Raw genomic sequence first — 19,838 nt, 5'->3', positions numbered from 1 at the left:
GTGCAAGGCTGGGAGAGAGTGCTGAACTCCGGGGTGTCTGGACTGGAGAGCCCTGGGAGGAGGGCGGCGGGGGCGATAACGTTCTGAGAATTGGCAGCAGATTAGCTGTGCTACTTGACAAAGTGGAGCTCACTTTGCCTTGCCACGGCAGTAGCCAGGGGACAGGGAGTCAGGAGAGAGAGTAAATGGAGGGAGAGAGGAAAGGAAAGAAGGAGAGAGGAAAGAGAGGTTCAGGCTTTTCTCTCCTCCATACTGCCCCACCATATGAAAGTATAGTGACTTTGCCTGCCAGGTCTCCAGGGCTCTCCTAGACCTCCCCTCCAGCAGAGAGCCAGAGAGAGACAATAATTAGCCTGCTTGGCTCTCAGGTGTCATTTAATGTAAGCCATCTCCACAGGAAGTCATGGAAGTTGTGTTGTGCCGAATGTGCCAGGTTCATTTTAAATGCTAACATATCGATGCAGCTTAAATCTGCCCCAAAGCCAAATGCTGACCTCGACTGGATGGTCCAAGATAGACTTGGTGAAACATGCCATTTCTGTTGGAAGTAGAAATACGAAGAAGCTGATACAACTGCACTCTTTCATTTTGTAACTCCAGCTGGTGAGATGTAGTAGCAGTAGGTGCTAACAAGCTAGCAATGTTCACTTCTCTTAGTGGAACCTGAGTCATAGCTGTGCCGTGTTACTTGTAACTCAAGCCACACTAACTAGCCAGCAGCACTTTGAACAGTAGGCCTAACATAATTACAGTATGCTGCTGTAATCTGATCTTTAAGTAACAAGCTCTGCCAGGAAGATAGTCATTTGACTTGGTGAAAGACATCCCAGTAACAATGCCTTTAACTATAAATATACTGACATACACTGAGTGTAGCAAACATTAGGAACACCCCCCCTTTTTCCTTCAGAACAGCTTCAATTCGCTGGGACATGGACTCTACAAAGTGTCGAAAGCGTTCCACAGGGATGCTGGCCCATGTTGACTCTACGAAGTGTCGAAAGCGTTCCACAGGGATGCTGGCCCATTTTGACTCTACAAAGTGTCGAAAGCGTTCCACAGGGATGCTGGCCCATGTTGACTCTACAAAGTGTCGAAAGCGTTCCACAGGGATGCTGGCCCATGTTGACTCTACAAAGTGTTGAAAGCGTTCCACAGGGATGCTGGCCCATGTTGACTCTACAAAGTGTTGAAAGCGTTCCACAGGGATGCTGGCCCATGTTGACTCTACAAAGTGTTGAAAGCGTTCCACAGGGATGCTGGCCCATGTTGACTCTACAAAGTGTTGAAAGCGTTCCACAGGGATGCTGGCCCATGTTGACTCTACAAAGTGTTGAAAGCGTTCCACAGGGATGCTGGCCCATGTTGACTCTACAAAGTGTCGAAAGCGTTCCACAGGGATGCTGGCCCATGTTGACTCTACAAGGTGTTGAAAGCGTTCCACAGGGATGCTGGCCCATGTTGACTCTACGAAGTGTTGAAAGCGTTCCACAGGGATGCTGGCCCATGTTGACTCCAATGCTTCCCACAGTTGTGTCAAGTTGGCTGGATATCTTTTGGGTGGTTTTTATATACGGGAAACTGTTGAGCATGGAAAACCCAGCAGCGTTGCAGTTCTTGACACAAACTGGTGCGCCTGTTACCTACTACCATACCCTGTTCAGAGGCACTTCAGTCTTTTGTCTTGTCCACTCACCCTCTGAATGGCACACATACACAATCCATGTCTCAGTTGTCTCAAGGCTAAAAAATCCTTCTTTAACATGTCTCTTCTCCTTCATCTGCACTGATTGAAGTGGATTTAACAAGTGACATCAAAAAGGGATCAGAGCTTTCACCTGTATCCACCTGGCCAGCCTGTCATGGAAAGAGCAGGTGTTCTTAATGTGTTGTATACTCAGTAGGGCTGTCCCCGACCACAACAAATCTTGGTTGACCGAGTAAAACCAACTACATATGCACTGAGCTTCTCTGATGCTTGAAGCACACGGTTTGATTAAATAATTAAGACACACAAATGACTCAAGTAAGAGCCCGATGGTGACACTCTGTTCAAAAAATGACTGTGTGACTGGTGGTCGTTGTGACTGGTGGGCGTTGACTCGCTCTCCTCCCTACTGCAGTGAAACGGCACCACAGCACAGTAAGTGTTTATTGTGCTGTCCGTGCCCAAGCTGCTACATCATTTCATCCGTTTAGTTTCTTACTTGCTTCTGACTGAAAAAGTTCTGTTACCAAAATCACTCATTTGTTTACAAAAAATATTCCCTATTCCCTCAAACCCTGCTCTCTTTACGTGAAACATGTAAGCATCGTATGCATGTGGCCTTAAGCCTGACCTATAGCCTATCATAATCACATCAACACATTGGTTATAACAAACTCTGAACACAGTGATGTCGACAGCAAAATGGATGCGAAGGACATGAAAAAGCAACTCGAAACGGGCTAATATTTACAGGTTGCTCAGGAGGGAAAGGGGAGGTCAGATCTTTGGAAGACATTTGACTTAGTGGTGGAAACTACTGGAGATCCAGAAAAAGGAGGGTATAGGAGCAAGTGTTGTGTGAGTATTATGTGCCAAACAGTTGCTGTTAGATTACAATGTTATAATTTATTCTGACCATTTGGGACAGTGTTAACAACACTAAACACTAAACACACATGTGTACCAGAGAGTCTGTACTAATGGAAAAAATATAGATAAAGCCTTTATTACAGAAGACTGAAAATAGTTGCATGCATTCGTGAATTGTGGTTTATTTATTGCTTAGGCTAATTATTCAAAGCTCCCTTTGTTATGTAATTTCAAAACAAAAATGCTTCATTGCGTTTCAAAGCATGATTGTCTTGCATGCTTTGTGATGGCAGGAACGAATGAATGATTGACTGATGCAGTAGCCTATAGAAGTATTGAAATTATATTCATATATATATATATATATAGGCCTAAGTAATATATATATAAATGCGACTGCTCGACTAAAGAAATCTCGGTCGAGCAACAGCCTATCGACCAAACAATCGACCAGTCGACTAAATGGGGTCAGCCCTGACACTCAGTCAGCCCTAACACTCAGTCAGCCCTAACACTCAGTCAGCCCTAACACTCAGTCAGCCCTAACACTCAGTCAGCCCTAACACTCAGTCAGCCCTAACACTCAGTCAGCCCTAACACTCAGTCAGCCCTAACACTCAGTCAGCCCTAACACTCAGTCAGCCCTAACACTCAGTCAGCCCTAACACTCAGTCAGCCCTAACACTCAGTCAGCCCTAACACTCAGTCAGCCCTAACACTCAGTCAGCCCTAACACTCAGTCAGCCCTAACACTCAGTCAGCCCTAACACTCAGTCAGCCCTAACACTCAGTCAGCCCTAACACTCAGTCAGCCCTAACACTCAGTCAGCCCTGACACTCAGTCAGCCCTAACACTCAGTCAGCCCTGACACTCAGTCAGCCCTAACACTCAGTCAGCCCTGACACTCAGTCAGCCCTAACACTCAGTCAGCCCTGACACTCAGTCAGCCCTAACACTCAGTCCCTGACACTCAGTCAGCCCTAACACTCAGTCAGCCCTAACACTCAGTCAGCCCTGACACTCAGTCAGCCCTAACACTCAGTCAGCCCTAACACTCAGTCAGCCCTAACACTCAGTCAGCCCTAACACTCAGTCAGCCCTAACACTCAGTCAGCCCTAACACTCAGTCAGCCCTAACACTCAGTCAGCCCTAACACTCAGTCAGCCCTAACACTCAGTCAGCCCTAACACTCAGTCAGCCCTAACACTCAGTGTATGTGGGACATGTTATACAAGATGATTTGGTTCCTGGTTCTTTAGGCTCGTTGTGTGTGTGTTTCTATCTCCCTGTATGGTGCAGATAAATAAACCTAAATGAAACTTGACGTTTGGCATTTCCAGCGTTCAGCCCAGTGTAATGACTTGAGCTGGTAGCAGCTGTTGGTACTGTAATTGGTTGAAACGACTGTGTGGAGAAAGAGAACAACAATGATCTTTAGATGAAAGCCTGTTGCCGGAGAGACAGATATATACAGTATGGTCTTGGGCCAGTGACAATGAGAGGTAACCAGAACCTGGGTCTAGGGGTGGCTGCTGGGGTTAGGCTTAGGTCTCTCTGCGGTTGATGCATGAAATTAAACCATTGCCGTATAAAAACGTGGGTGTGTTGTGAGGTTAGCAGTCCCGCGGTGACACACTCAGCCGAAGGGCGGTGGGTGTGTTGTGAGGTTAGCAGTCCCGCGGTGACACACTCAGTCAAAGGGCGGTGGGTGTGTTGTGTTGGGTGCTATCAGCTGGTAGGGAATGACAGCTATGCCTTAGACCAGGCATTCGCCCCTAATCTTAAAGTAAACCCTCCCAGGCCCGACCCAAGAGCCTTCGACTGAATGGTGACACACAAGCTCACCCCTCCACTCATCCCGTCTCTCTTAACGTACTCTCTCACTTTCTGTGTGTCTCCCTCTCTTTCTCTCTCAATTGAACAGTCTGCTCTCTTTCATTGATTCCCAGAGAAAGTGGTATCCAGCATACAATGCCATTTAGTTTTTAGTTCCATGTTCAAAATCGACCATCATCCATCAATGTGGTTTCAGCGGCAGTAGAGCCACACTCCAGTGGGTTTCTTCCTGTTAACTGAGATGATCAAAGAGGGACATGTCAATGAAGTAAAGTGGGCTGTTAAGAGTTAGATAGTGGACTCTTTTATCAGTATTGGTGCCTTAGTGACTCGTGTGACCTCCTAAGGGTGATGGAGAATCTACTGAATAGGGAATTTCCTTGTGCTGGATGGATCCCCAGTTCATTCCCTTGTGTCCTCATTCTCTCACAGCAATGTCACTGAGAGAGGCAGGGCGGGACAGAAACCACCAGTCCGAATTTAGACCTTGGTCTGTTTGGACAGCGACTTCCGCTCCTGTGTGTTGTTCCTGCTTCCAGAGACACACATAGTTTCCTCTACATGGGGACATCTCCTCAACTTGTCATGCTTGGTATTTACGCTCTATTTAGACCAGCCTAAAACGAAGGGGAGTTGGGGCTTTCCTCTGTTTCCTTTGCAGCAAAAGAGGTAAACACTAATGCTTGCCGATATTGTCAGAACTAACGAGCATTGACGTATGTTTTTAGCCTTGTCCCAGGCCGGCTGTTTGTCTGTGTTGTGATGAGAGGGCCAAAGCCAGCAGTGGGACCCAGAGTTCAGGCCAGTCCCTGTGGGCCCTACTGGCCTGTCTTACCCCGGCCTGGCCTGTCTTATCCTAACTTGACTTACCCTGGCCTGCCCTGGCTACTTGACACAGCTGCTCAGTGTTGTGGAAACTCCCCACCTCTTGTTTGTTGTCACTACAGAAAAGCCTCTGGGGGGGGGGATAGAGAGACAGAGACAAGAGCTCTACAGCTGATTCCCAGCAAACCAAAATTGGTTCTGTGAATGTTCACAGAACATTCATTAGGTTAACCTAAATGTTCTAATAACACAAACACTGTCTAGTTATGCTCATGATTATACTATGTTTGTTTAAATCTTTCACCTGATCTTGCAAGAATGTCCCAGAAGACATTTTGTCTGTACTTTAAAGGTTGCCAGAATGTTTCATTAGTTTGTGGGAACAGAATGGGGAAATCACAAGAGATATGTTCCCCACATTTTGTCCCACATAATGTTGTAAAAACATTACTGGGACATTGTGTTATTACATTACCAGGAAACCTAATAAGAACATTCGGGGAATGTTCTGTGGTGATTGTGCACACCATTGTAGGGAGTTTTAGGAGAACATTCTGTTTAAAACATTTTGTTATCAAAAACATTCTTTGAATGTTTTGAGGATGTTGTCAATGTAATGCTAGATATAATCCTAACTAGAACTTAAAGGTGCACTATGTAGTGATTGTATGATTTAATAATAAATTATTGCATTTTTAAATTATTTGTATAAGAAATGTTTTTAATAAGTAGCCTAATTTCAGTTTGTGACAATAAAAAGCAAGTATAGTGTAGACAATCATTGTACCATCTTACCCGCTTTGAAATATATTTTCCATCACCAAACATATTTTATTTTTATGTTTGAAGCTGGTGTACAAAACCAAAATAAAGGATGCAAAAACAAAACTTAAGAACGGGAAGCATAGTGCACATTTAACTGATCTACCGCTTCTTTGACTTGCTTTCAATGAGAATGACAGATCTATAACGCACATTTCTATGTGAATTATGTCGTTTCGCCCAAATATTGCAGCTTTAATGGGATTGTTAGCCAATGTCCTGGTAATGTTCCCGGTTTGCTGGGGAGGGCATTAATAACAGAGGTATTTATAACCTGGCGGCAGGCAGGTTCTGGTTTGCTGGGGAGGGCATTAATAACAGAGGTATTTATAACCTGGTGGCAGGCAGGTTCTGGTTTGCTGGGGAGGGCATTAATAACAGAGGTATTTATAACCTGGCGGCAGGCAGGTTCTGGTTTGCTGGGGAGGGCATTAATAACAGAGGTATTTATAACCTGGTGGCAGGCAGGTTCTGGTTTGCTGGGGAGGGCATTAATAACAGAGGTATTTATAACCTGGCGGCAGGTAGGTTCTGGTTTGCTGGGGAGGGCATTAATAACAGAGGTATTTATAACCTGGTGGCAGGCAGGTTCTGGTTTGCTGGGGAGGGCATTAATAACAGAGGTATTTATAACCTGGTGGCAGGCAGGTTCTGGTTTGCTGGGGAGGGCATTAATAACAGAGGTATTTATAACCTGGCGGCAGGTAGGTTCTGGTTTGCTGGGGAGGGCATTAATAACAGAGGTATTTATAACCTGGTGGCAGGCAGGTTCTGGTTTGCTGGGGAGGGCATTAATAACAGAGGTATTTATAACCTGGCGGCAGGCAGGTTCTGGTTGCTGGGGAGGGCATTAATAACAGAGGTATTTATAACCTGGCGGCAGGCAGGTTCTGGTTGCTGGGGAGGGCATTAATAACAGAGGTATTTATAACCTGGCGGCAGGCAGGTTCTGGTTTGCTGGGGAGGGCATTAATAACAGAGGTATTTATAACCTGGCGGCAGGCAGGTTCTGGTTTGCTGGGGAGGGCATTAATAACAGAGGTATTTATAACCTGGCGGCAGGCAGGTTCTGGTTGCTGGGGAGGGCATTAATAACAGAGGTATTTATAACCTGGCGGCAGGCAGGTTCTGGTTTGCTGGGGAGGGCATTAATAACAGAGGTATTTATAACCTGGCGGCAGGCAGGTTCTGGTTGCTGGGGAGGGCATTAATAACAGAGGTATTTATAACCTGGCGGCAGGCAGGTTCTGGTTTGCTGGGGAGGGCATTAATAACAGAGGTATTTATAACCTGGCGGCAGGCAGGTTCTGGTTGCTGGGGAGGGCATTAATAACAGAGGTATTTATAACCTGGCGGCAGGCAGGTTCTGGTTTGCTGGGGAGGGCATTAATAACAGAGGTATTTATAACCTGGCGGCAGGCAGGTTCTGGTTGCTGGGGAGGGCATTAATAACAGAGGTATTTATAACCTGGCGGCAGGCAGGTTCTGGTTTGCTGGGGAGGGCATTAATAACAGAGGTATTTATAACCTGGCGGCAGGCAGGTTCTGGTTTGCTGGGGAGGGCATTAATAACAGAGGTATTTATAACCTGGCGGCAGGCAGGTTCTGGTTGCTGGGGAGGGCATTAATAACAGAGGTATTTATAACCTGGTGGCAGGCAGGTTCTGGTTTGCTGGGGAGGGCATTAATAACAGAGGTATTTATAACCTGGTGGCAGGCAGGTTCTGGTTTGCTGGGGAGGGCATTAATAACAGAGGTATTTATAACCTGGTGGCAGGCAGGTTCTGGTTTGCTGGGGAGGGCATTAATAACAGAGGTATTTATAACCTGGTGGCAGGCAGGTTCTGGTTTGCTGGGGAGGGCATTAATAACAGAGGTATTTATAACCTGGTGGCAGGCAGGTTCTGGTTTGCTGGGGAGGGCATTAATAACAGAGGTATTTATAACCTGGTGGCAGGCAGGTTCTGGTTTGCTGGGGAGGGCATTAATAACAGAGGTATTTATAACCTGGCGGCAGGCAGGTTCTGGTTGCTGGGGAGGGCATTAATAACAGAGGTATTTATAACCTGGCGGCAGGCAGGTTCTGGTTTGCTGGGGAGGGCATTAATAACAGAGGTATTTATAACCTGGCGGCAGGCAGGTTCTGGTTGCTGGGGAGGGCATTAATAACAGAGGTATTTATAACCTGGCGGCAGGCAGGTTCTGGTTGCTGGGGAGGGCATTAATAACAGAGGTATTTATAACCTGGCGGCAGGCAGGTTCTGGTTTGCTGGGGAGGGCATTAATAACAGAGGTATTTATAACCTGGCGGCAGGCAGGTTCTGGTTGCTGGGGAGGGCATTAATAACAGAGGTATTTATAACCTGGCGGCAGGCAGGTTCTGGTTTGCTGGGGAGGGCATTAATAACAGAGGTATTTATAACCTGGCGGCAGGTAGGTTCTGGTTTGCTGGGGAGGGCATTAATAACAGAGGTATTTATAACCTGGCGGCAGGTAGGTTCTGGTTTGCTGGGGAGGGCATTAATAACAGAGGTATTTATAACCTGGCGGCAGGCAGGTTCTGGTTGCTGGGGAGGGCATTAATAACAGAGGTATTTATAACCTGGCGGCAGGCAGGTTCTGGTTGCTGGGGAGGGCATTAATAACAGAGGTATTTATAACCTGGTGGCAGGCAGGTTCTGGTTTGCTGGGGAGGGCATTAATAACAGAGGTATTTATAACCTGGTGGCAGGCAGGTTCTGGTTTGCTGGGGAGGGCATTAATAACAGAGGTATTTATAACCTGGTGGCAGGCAGGTTCTGGTTTGCTGGGGAGGGTATTAATAACAGAGGTATTTATAACCTGGTGGCAGGCAGGTTCTGGTTTGCTGGGGAGGGCATTAATAACAGAGGTATTTATAACCTGGTGGCAGGCAGGTTCTGGTTTGCTGGGGAGGGCATTAATAACAGAGGTATTTATAACCTGGTGGCAGGCAGGTTCTGGTTTGCTGGGGAGGGCATTAATAACAGAGGTATTTATAACCTGGTGGCAGGCAGGTTCTGGTTTGCTGGGGAGGGCATTAATAACAGAGGTATTTATAACCTGGCGGCAGGCAGGTTCTGGTTGCTGGGGAGGGCATTAATAACAGAGGTATTTATAACCTGGTGGCAGGCAGGTTCTGGTTTGCTGGGGAGGGCATTAATAACAGAGGTATTTATAACCTGGTGGCAGGCAGGTTCTGGTTTGCTGGGGAGGGCATTAATAACAGAGGTATTTATAACCTGGCGGCAGGCAGGTTCTGGTTGCTGGGGAGGGCATTAATAACAGAGGTATTTATAACCTGGCGGCAGGCAGGTTCTGGTTTGCTGGGGAGGGCATTAATAACAGAGGTATTTATAACCTGGCGGCAGGCAGGTTCTGGTTGCTGGGGAGGGCATTAATAACAGAGGTATTTATAACCTGGCGGCAGGCAGGTTCTGGTTTGCTGGGGAGGGCATTAATAACAGAGGTATTTATAACCTGGCGGCAGGCAGGTTCTGGTTGCTGGGGAGGGCATTAATAACAGAGGTATTTATAACCTGGCGGCAGGCAGGTTCTGGTTGCTGGGGAGGGCATTAATAACAGAGGTATTTATAACCTGGCGGCAGGCAGGTTCTGGTTTGCTGGGGAGGGCATTAATAACAGAGGTATTTATAACCTGGCGGCAGGCAGGTTCTGGTTGCTGGGGAGGGCATTAATAACAGAGGTATTTATAACCTGGCGACAGGCAGGTTCTGGTTTGCTGGGGAGGGCATTAATAACAGAGGTATTTATAACCTGGCGGCAGGTAGGTTCTGGTTTGCTGGGGAGGGCATTAATAACAGAGGTATTTATAACCTGGCGGCAGGTAGGTTCTGGTTTGCTGGGGAGGGCATTAATAACAGAGGTATTTATAACCTGGCGGCAGGCAGGTTCTGGTTGCTGGGGAGGGCATTAATAACAGAGGTATTTATAACCTGGCGGCAGGCAGGTTCTGGTTGCTGGGGAGGGCATTAATAACAGAGGTATTTATAACCTGGTGGCAGGCAGGTTCTGGTTTGCTGGGGAGGGCATTAATAACAGAGGTATTTATAACCTGGCGGCAGGCAGGTTCTGGTTTGCTGGGGAGGGCATTAATAACAGAGGTATTTATAACCTGGTGGCAGGCAGGTTCTGGTTTGCTGGGGAGGGCATTAATAACAGAGGTATTTATAACCTGGTGGCAGGCAGGTTCTGGTTTGCTGGGGAGGGCATTAATAACAGAGGTATTTATAACCTGGTGGCAGGCAGGTTCTGGTTTGCTGGGGAGGGCATTAATAACAGAGGTATTTATAACCTGGTGGCAGGCAGGTTCTGGTTTGCTGGGGAGGGCATTAATAACAGAGGTATTTATAACCTGGTGGCAGGCAGGTTCTGGTTTGCTGGGGAGGGCATTAATAACAGAGGTATTTATAACCTGGCGGCAGGCAGGTTCTGGTTGCTGGGGAGGGCATTAATAACAGAGGTATTTATAACCTGGTGGCAGGCAGGTTCTGGTTTGCTGGGGAGGGCATTAATAACAGAGGTATTTATAACCTGGTGGCAGGCAGGTTCTGGTTTGCTGGGGAGGGCATTAATAACAGAGGTATTTATAACCTGGCGGCAGGCAGGTTCTGGTTTGCTGGGGAGGGCATTAATAACAGAGGTATTTATAACCTGGTGGCAGGCAGGTTCTGGTTTGCTGGGGAGGGCATTAATAACAGAGGTATTTATAACCTGGCGGCAGGCAGGTTAACTCAAAGTCTGACCGTCACTGGAACTATTTTAAAGAGAGGATTACTGAGGGGTTACACACATCTGATAGGAGGCGCTGTAAAATGAAGAATGTGGTTATGTGTCCAGAATCCATGTTATTGGTGTGCACATAGCACCTAGGGCTACCAAGGCTGAGGTGGATGATGACTGCCAGACCACCACAGTTGTCAGAAGGAGATCCTAGTGTTGTAGACACAAATCCTTCTTTAACCGTTCTCCTTCCCTTCCTATGGTAGTTTTCAGAGCAAAAATAAATACATTTTTTTAGGGATGCACGATATATTAGTGAACATATCGGAATCTGCCGATATTAGTTAAAAACACTGGGCCAATTGTACGCTGCCCTATGGGACTCCCAATCACAGCCCGATGTGATACAGCCTGGATCCAAACCAGGGACGGTAGTGACGACTGCACTGAGATGCAGTGCCTTAGACCACTGCGTCCATGTGTGTGTGTTAACTATTTAACTGTACTAGAATGCTTAACACGCCGCTAAAATGTTAAATATCGGTTATCGGTATCAGGTTTTTTTTTGCAAGGAAGATATCGGATATTGGTATCGGCCAAAAATGTCATATCGGTGCATCACTACTTTTTTAATTGTTTCTTGTTGGACATAAAAGTGTAGCTCCAAGAGATAGTAATTATGAAAATCTGTTCCAAAGTATTCCCATGCATAATAGAGAGACACATGTGATCATATACAAATGTAAGCAAGGTGTGAAATGATTATGTTTAGTCAAATATAATATCTGTTTGGGATTCTTGCGATCAGTTTGCAGTCTACAAATTATTTGTAATTATGTTCCTGGCCCCCCGACCATCAGCTCAAGAAACAATCAATAACGGATCATAGCTTTCACCTGGATTCACCTGGTCAGTCTGTGTCATGGAAAGAGCAGGTGTCCTTAATGTTTTGTACACTCAGTGTATGTTGCAGCTTAGATGTAGCAGCCTCCCATACAATCCATTCATCCCTTTATGGAGACGGAGACCAGCTTATACTATAAAGGATCACCATCAGCAGGCAGAAAACTGCAGAAACTCATGTCAAACAGAGGCGGTAACTGAATTTCTCTGTAAGAAAAGTCATTTTTGTCTTTCCGTTTAAAAAGACGATCATGCCTACTGAACATGACTCGGGTCTCTGAAGAATCAATCTATCTTTTTTGACTGTTAGAATATTTATCTGGTCAATATGTCAATGTATTATGTCTGTTTGTAACTGTGAAAATGTGATCATATTATAAATTGTATTTTAATGCTTTGGGACTCTTGGGAGATTAGTCCAAATGAGGACTAAAAGAGATCCTAATAAAATGAAACACAATCAAATCTCTGCCCTGTGCTCCTGCAGTAGCTGGTAGCGAGGACATACCTGACCTTATAATGGGACCTTTTCAGCACCCTGTTAGAGGGGCAGAGCGTGATCTCTGTGACAGTTCCTCACCAGGGCCCTGCTTCAGCCCAGCCTTCTGGAACATATACCTTGTTATGCTATATAGTCTTGTTATGCTATATAGTCTTGTTATTTTTTTATTTTATTTAACCTTTATTTAACTAGGCAAGTCAGTTAAGAACAAATTCTTATTTACAATGACGGCCTACCAAAAGGCAAAAGGCCTCCTGCGGGAACGGGGGCTGGGATTAAAAATAAACATAAATAAAAAATATAGGACAAAACACACATCACGACAAGAGACAACACAACACTACATAAATAGAGACCTAAGACAACAACATAGCAAGGCAGAAACACATGACAACACAGCATGGTCGCAACACAACATAACAACAACATGGAAGCAACACAACATGGCAGCACAAAACAGGATACAAACATTACTGGGCACAGACAGCACAAAGAGAAAGAAGGTAGAGACAACAATACATCACGCAAAGCAGCCACAATTTATTACCCCATAATGACAAAGGCAAAACAGGTTTTTAGACATTTTTGCAAATTAGTAAAAAACTAAAACACTGAAATATCACATTTACATAAGTATTAGACCCTTTACTCAATTCTTTGTTGAAGCACCTTTGGCAGTGATTGCTGGGCCAGGTGTGCCTGGGGAGTTTCTCTCATTTTTCTCTGCAGATCCTCTCGAGCTCTGTCAGGTTGCATGGGGAGTGTCGCTGCAGAGATGTTCGATCAGGTTAAAGTCTGGGCTCTGGCTGGGCCACTCAGGGACATTCAGAGACTTGTCCCGAAGCCACTCCTGCGTTGTCTTGGCTGTTTGCTTAGGGTCATTGTCCTGTTGGAAGGTGTACCTTCACCCAAGTCTGAGGTCCTGAGCGCCCTTGAGCAGATCTCTCTGTACTTTGCTCCGTTCATCTTTCCCTCGGTCCTGACTAGTCTCCCAGTTCTTGCCACTGAAAAACATCCCCACAGCTTGATGTTGCCACCACCATGCTTCACCATGATGCCAGGTTTCCTCCAGACGTGACGCTTGGCATTCATGCCAAAAAGTTCAATCTTGGTTTCGTCAGACCGGAGAATCTTGTTTCTCAGTGTCTGAGAGTCCTTTAGGTGCCTGATGGCAAACTTCAAGTGGGATGTCATTTGCCTTTTACTGAGGTGTGGCTTACGTCTGGCCTCTCTACCATAAAGGTCTGATTGGTGGAGTGCTGCAGAGATGGTTGTCCTTTTGGAAGGTTCTCCGATCTCTACAGAGGAACTCTAGAGCTCTGTCAGAGTGACCATTGGGTTCTTGGTCACCTCCCTTCTTCCCCGATTGCATAGTTTGACTGGGCTGCCAGCTCTAGGAAGAGTCTTCGTAGATCCAAACTTCTTCCATTTAGGAATGATGGAGGCCACTGTGTTCTTGGGGACCTTCAATGGTGCAGACTTTTTTTGGTACCCTTCCCCAGACCTGTGCCTCGACACAACCCTGTCTCGGAGCTCTATGGGCAATTCATTGGACTTCATGGCTGGGTTTTTGCTCTGACATCCACTGTCAACTGTGGGACCTTTATATCAACAGGTGTGTGCCTTTCCAAATCATGTCCAATCAATTGAATTTACCACAGTTGGAGTCTAATCAAGTTGTAGAAACATCTCAAGGATGATGAATGGAAACAGGATGCGTCTGAGCTCAATTTCAAGTCTCATAGCAAAGGGTCTGAATACTTGTGTAAATAAGATATTGTTGTTTTTTATTTTGAATACATTTGCAAACATTTCTAAAAATGTTTTTGCTTTCATTATGGGGTATTGTGTGTAGATTGATGAGGGAAAAACGTTTTATTTAATACATTTTAGAATAAGGCTGTAAACGTAAGAAAATGTGGAAAAAGTCAAGGCGTCTGAATACTTCCTGAATGCACTGTAGTCTTGTGCTGTAGCCTTGTTATGCGAGAAGAGATTAGTCACCCACTGATGCAATGTTCAAGAGACGCCCGCCTACCTGCCTGGCCGCAACACCCTCTCCCACATGCCTGCATAGAGGAGGGCTAGGCTATACAGCATATACTGTAGGAACGTGTGAAGGCACAGTGTGTGGAGTTGTACGTGGGCTTTGAAGACAGATGGAACGTTTTAATTAAGCTGTGGCTCATGTGTTTGGATAGACTATAGTAGATCAGGGACTACATTAAGTTCATGAATGCAAAATGGCTTTTGGCTAGTTGAGTCGCTTGCTTGGGTGTCTCTTAGTTAAACCTTTATATTGTTGAGGCTGATGTGGATTGGCCTGTTTACTAGATGTTATTGTAAATGTGCTGATCGACTTGTATGTTTCTTGTGCAGAAGCTGGGCGGAGCCTCCCTTCCTGTGAACACTCTGGTGAAGATCAAAGAGGGCCTGCTGCGACAGAGAGAGCTGGAGATTGACAGGTCAGTAATACAGAGCACAGAGGAGGGCCATTTCAACAAGCAGGGCTGCACTGAATCATTGGGAAAAGCAGGGGAATTAATTAAGGCTGGAGAAAAACACACCAGAACAATTCTAGGAGGACCACACCAAAATCAGTCTTATTGTGTTGGGTCCGCAAACATGTCTGACTGAGTCTCTATGCACCTCATTATATTTCACCACATGTCTGACTGAGTCTCTATGCACCTCATTATATTTCACCACTGTGTCTGACTCTGTTCGTCGCAGTAGGAAAAGCATTGTGAGAGAAAGTGTCCCTTCCCTTCGGGGTGTCATTGCCCAGGGGAAGGTTAGTGCACTGTCGTCTCTGATATGATGGGGCAGTACTGCATTCATTTTTCTATGGGCCACACACTGTCACTGTCACCCCTTTGAGGCACACAGACACACATTTTTTCAATGACCTTGAGCAGATGTCAGTGTGGCGGCATGCGGCCACACACGTCCGAGGTGTCCCCTTTCAGAGTGGCAGGCTGGCGCTGACAGGTCAGGCTGGGCAGTGCCAGGGGAGGGGAGCGGACAGGGTCACCTATCACCACCCACCCATAGATTACTGTAGGAAATACAGGCAGAGACACAGCAGTCACACAGCACAGAGACTTACCCTGCCGCACCGAAACATAGACTGTCCTTAACATGAAAGGTTGGGCCGGGCTTTGAATTGGAGGGATCGGTGTGTAACCCAGCCATTGATTTATATATATACACTAGATGACTGATTCGGGGCACTGTTTTGAAGTCACCGTGCCACCATCTTGGAACTCCCCCACCAGTGTAAAAAAAAATATTTTGGAAGCTATATAAATGCATTTATTAATGTCTACATTCATTTTTGCCACACTTCTTATATTACAGACACATTAATGCTTACTTTAAAATTATATTCTGAGCAAAAATATAAATGCAACATGCAACAATTTCATTGATTGTACTGAGTTACAGTTCATGTGAGGTAATCAGTCAATTGAAATAAATTCATCAGGCCCTAATCTATGGATTTCACATGACTAAGAATACAGATATGCATATGTTGGTCACAGATACTGTGCTGCCATCCTTTAAAAAAATGGGCCTCAGGATTTCGGCAAAATATTTTAGTGCAATCCAATTGCCATTGATAAAATGAAATTGTGTATGTAGTTTATGCCTGCCCATACCATAATCCCACCGCCACCATGGGCCACTCTCTTCACAACGTTTACATCAGCAAACTGCTCGCCCACATGACGCCATACATGTGGTCTGTGGTTGTGAGGCCGGTTGGACTTACTGCCAAATTCTCTAAAATGATGTTGAAGGTGGCTTGTGGTAGAGAAATAAACATTAAATTCTTTGGCAACAGCTCTGGGGGACATTCCTGCAGTCAGCATGCCAATTGCACACTCCTTCAACTTGACACCTGTGGCATTGTGTCGTGTGACAATACTGCACATTTAGTGTTCTTTTATTGTCCCCAACACAAGATGCACCTGTGTAATGATCATGCTGTTTAATTAGCTTCTTGAAATACCATACCTGTCAGGTGGATGGATTATCTTGTTAAAGGTCAAATGCTCACTAACAGGGATGTAAACAAATTTGTGCGAAGAATTTGATAGAAATACACTTTTTGTGGGTCTGGAAAATGTCTGGGATATTCTATTTCAGCTCTTGAAACATGGGATCAACACTTTACATGTTGCGTTTATATTTTTGTTCAGTGTATTATGTGAGCTAAACAGAAAAATTATAATATATATACAGTACCAGTCAAATGTTTGGACACACCTACTCATTCAACAAGTGCTCAGCATATGTGGGAACTCCTTCAAGAGTGTTGGAAAAGTGTTCCAGGTGAAGCTGTTTGAGAGAATGCCAAGTGTGCAAAGCAGTCATCAAGGCATAGGGTGGCTACAAGGCAAAGGGGGGCTACTTTGAAGAATCTCAAATATAAAGTATAGTTTGATTTGTTTAACACTTTTTTGGTTATTACATGATTCCATATGTGTCATTTCATAGTTTTGATGTGTTCACTATTATTCTACAATGTAGAAAATAGTACAAATAAAGAAAAACCCTGAAATAAGTAGGCGTGTCCAAACTTTTGACTGGTACTGTATATATAAAAACATTTTCCTTAAAGTATAATTAACCTAATGTTACTGGCCCCGCTACAACAAAATACTTAAATACATATAATTTTGTCACTAAAACATTTAATTGAAATTCTGTAGAATTCCATTCATTCCTATGGAGGACTGCTCCTACTGGGTAGTGCCAATATGGCCGACCGATGGCTTCAAAGCCCCTCAATTGCCAACACATAGCATCAGCAATCCAGGGTTTATATACATATTTGAACGTAGCCCAGCCTGCTCATTCTTGAGACTGGTCAATTGTTGGTACCTAGGCGTTATAGTGAATTAGACGAGATGCTATGTGCATTAGATATGGGATTAACGGTTTCTTACCATTATGTTTCTAGCCATGAGTTGGGTTAACAGTAGGCTGTTCAGGGTGTTCAAAGTTGGACTTTCTCAAGTGTATGCCTCCTGATTCAGAGGGGTTGAGTTAAATGCGCAAGACACATTTCAGCTGAATGCAGTCAGTTCACTTTCCCTTTTATTGATAATCTCCCTCAAAATGTGGTCCTTCTGTAGCTCAGTTGGTAGAGTATGGCGCTTGTAACGCCAGGGTAGTGGGTTCGATTCCCGGGACCACCCATACGTAGAATGTATGCACACATGACTGTAAGTCGCTTTGGATAAAAGCGTCTGCTAAATGGCATATATTATTTATTTATATTATAATGTGATGCATATTAATGAGAAAAAAAGCTCATTTCACCACCAGGTGGCATTCTTAACCAAACCTACATACACTGAGTATCCCAAACATTAGGAACACCTTCCTAATATTGAATTGCACCAACCCTTTTGCCGTCAGAATTGCCTCAATAGTGTCGGGGAATGGACTCTACAAGGTGTTGAAAGCGTTCCGCAGGGATGCTGGCCCATGTTGACTTAGTTGTGTCAAGGTGGCTGGATGTCCTTTGGGTGGTGGGTCATTCTTGATACACAAAGGAAACTGTTCAGCGTGAAAAACCCAGCAGCGTTGCAGTTCTTGACACAAACCGGGGCGCCTGGTACCTACTACCATACCCTGTTCAAAGGCACTTAAATCTTTTGTCTTGTCCATTCACTCTCTGAATGGCACACATACCCAATCCATGTCTCATTTGTCTCAAGGCTTAAAAATCCTTCTTTAATCTGTCTCCTTCCCTTCATCTACACTGATTGAAGTGGATTTACCAGGTGACATCAATAAGGGATCATGGATTCACCTGGTCAGTCTATGTCATGTAAAGAGCCGGTGTTCCTAATATTTTGTCAATTCAGTGTACATGTGTAGTATCTTAATTCGACCAGTTTCTCACAGCAGGAAAAAATACCTACAGCAACAGGAAATGTGAATTATTATGTGGATTATAATGAATGCACAGTGTTGTAGAGGTTGATACATTTTTAGCCACGATAAATCTGACACTTGTGAATTACAAACGTTAGAAGGTTTTTTAATCCTTGAAAACACTACAATTTATTGAATATAGTATATCGGTACACAACATTTAGTATTCCTATCTTGATCCAGGAGCATTAATCAACACTCCCCTTTTATTTAGCTGAAAGGCAGAAAATGTCAAGGTAAGAGCATTAGGAGCTGATTATAAATATGACATTCTTTCAGGGCGGAGGGTTTAGGGGAGTGAAATTGTGCTTGCCTCATCAGGGAAGCATGCAGGCAGCTGGCCCACCCTCCACTAGAGAGAAATATTAGACAAGTGATTTATACTGAGTGGAGATTCTGTCACACAGCCTTAATCTTCATGTTTTACTGGCCAACCAGGGCCCAGTACATAGCACCGTTATATTACCACCTGTCCACAACGTTGACTCAGAAGTACCCAGGGCTACATATGTATGCTATATGCTATAAGCTATAAACTCGAGTGGCATTAAGATGGATGTTATTATATATTGTTATTATATATCGTCCTACATGATCCGCACAGAGTGGGCATTCATTGGCCTGTTGCCTGTGTAATATAGATAATGGAGAGAGCTGGCACTGTGTGTGACCATTGCTTATTTTACTGTGTACCTTTATAAGATGTTTTCCTATGTTAGTATGACTTGGATATCAGTATACCTGCTTCTGTAATCAATAGTGATGTGTCACTGACATGATATTCTGATGTGTGTTTTACAGACAAAAGCAGCAGATCCTACAGCTCCATGCCCGGATCAGGGACAATGAGCTGAGAGCGCAACAGGTCCTCCAGAGCCAGAAGGGACGCTGTGACGACCCCTATCTACTTAACGCTAAAGTAATAAAATCTCTTCTAGTGTATCAGTAACTGCCAGCAGCATTACCACCCTGTGTTACACTGCTGGCTTTCTTCTGAAGCTAAGCAGGGTTGGTCCTGGTCAGTGCCTGGATGGGAGACCAGGTGCTGCTGGAAGTGGTGTTGGAGGGCCAGTAGGAGGCACTCTTTCCTCTGGTCTAAAAAATATCCCAATTCCCCAGGACAGTGATTGGGGACAATTCCCTGTGTAGGGTGCCGTCTTTCGGATTGGATGTTAAACGGGTGTCCTGACTCTCTGAGGTCATTAAAGATCCCATGGCACTTATCCTAAGAGTAGGGGTGTTAACCCCGGTGTCCTGGCTAAATTCCCAATCTGGCCCTCAAACCATCATGGCTACCTAATCATATCCAGCTTACAATTGGCTCATTCATCCCTCTCCCCTGTAACTATTCCCCAGGTCATTGCTGTAAATGAGAATGTGTTCTCAGTCAATTTACCTGGTAAAATAACAGATTTTTAAAAAGTAACAACCCAAACTGTCTTACCTACTATACTGTTATTCCCAACTGTTTTACCTACTATACTGTTATTCCCAACTGTCTTACCTACTATACTGTTATTCCCAACTGTTTTACCTACTATACTGTTATTCCCAACTGTTTTACCTACTATACTGTTATTCCCAACTGTTTTACCTACTATACTGTTATTCCCAACTGTCTTACCTACTATACTGTTATTCCCAACTGTCTTACCTA

The 19,838-nt window shown here is 44.8% G+C and overlaps 1 protein-coding gene across 3 annotated transcripts in view; it reads left to right on the top strand.

Moving 5' to 3' along the window:
• LOC118398681 (centrosomal protein of 85 kDa-like) overlaps positions 1 to 19,838 on the top strand; it is a 109,963-nt gene that overhangs the window by 76,802 nt on the left and 13,323 nt on the right. For all 3 annotated transcript variants that reach the window (XM_035794254.1, XM_035794252.2, XM_035794255.2), the window contains exons 4-5: positions 14,609 to 14,694; positions 18,983 to 19,100. In XM_035794254.1, the coding sequence (XP_035650147.1) occupies positions 14,609 to 14,694; positions 18,983 to 19,100 (204 nt within the window). The remainder of the gene's footprint in view (positions 1 to 14,608; positions 14,695 to 18,982; positions 19,101 to 19,838) is intronic.

Source organism: Oncorhynchus keta, chromosome 19 (genome assembly GCF_023373465.1).
Source record: "Oncorhynchus keta strain PuntledgeMale-10-30-2019 chromosome 19, Oket_V2, whole genome shotgun sequence".
Classification (NCBI taxonomy): Eukaryota; Metazoa; Chordata; class Actinopteri; order Salmoniformes; family Salmonidae; genus Oncorhynchus; species Oncorhynchus keta.
The sequence above is the reverse complement of the archived record's forward strand: the minus strand, read 5'-3'. Positions and strand labels throughout refer to the sequence as shown.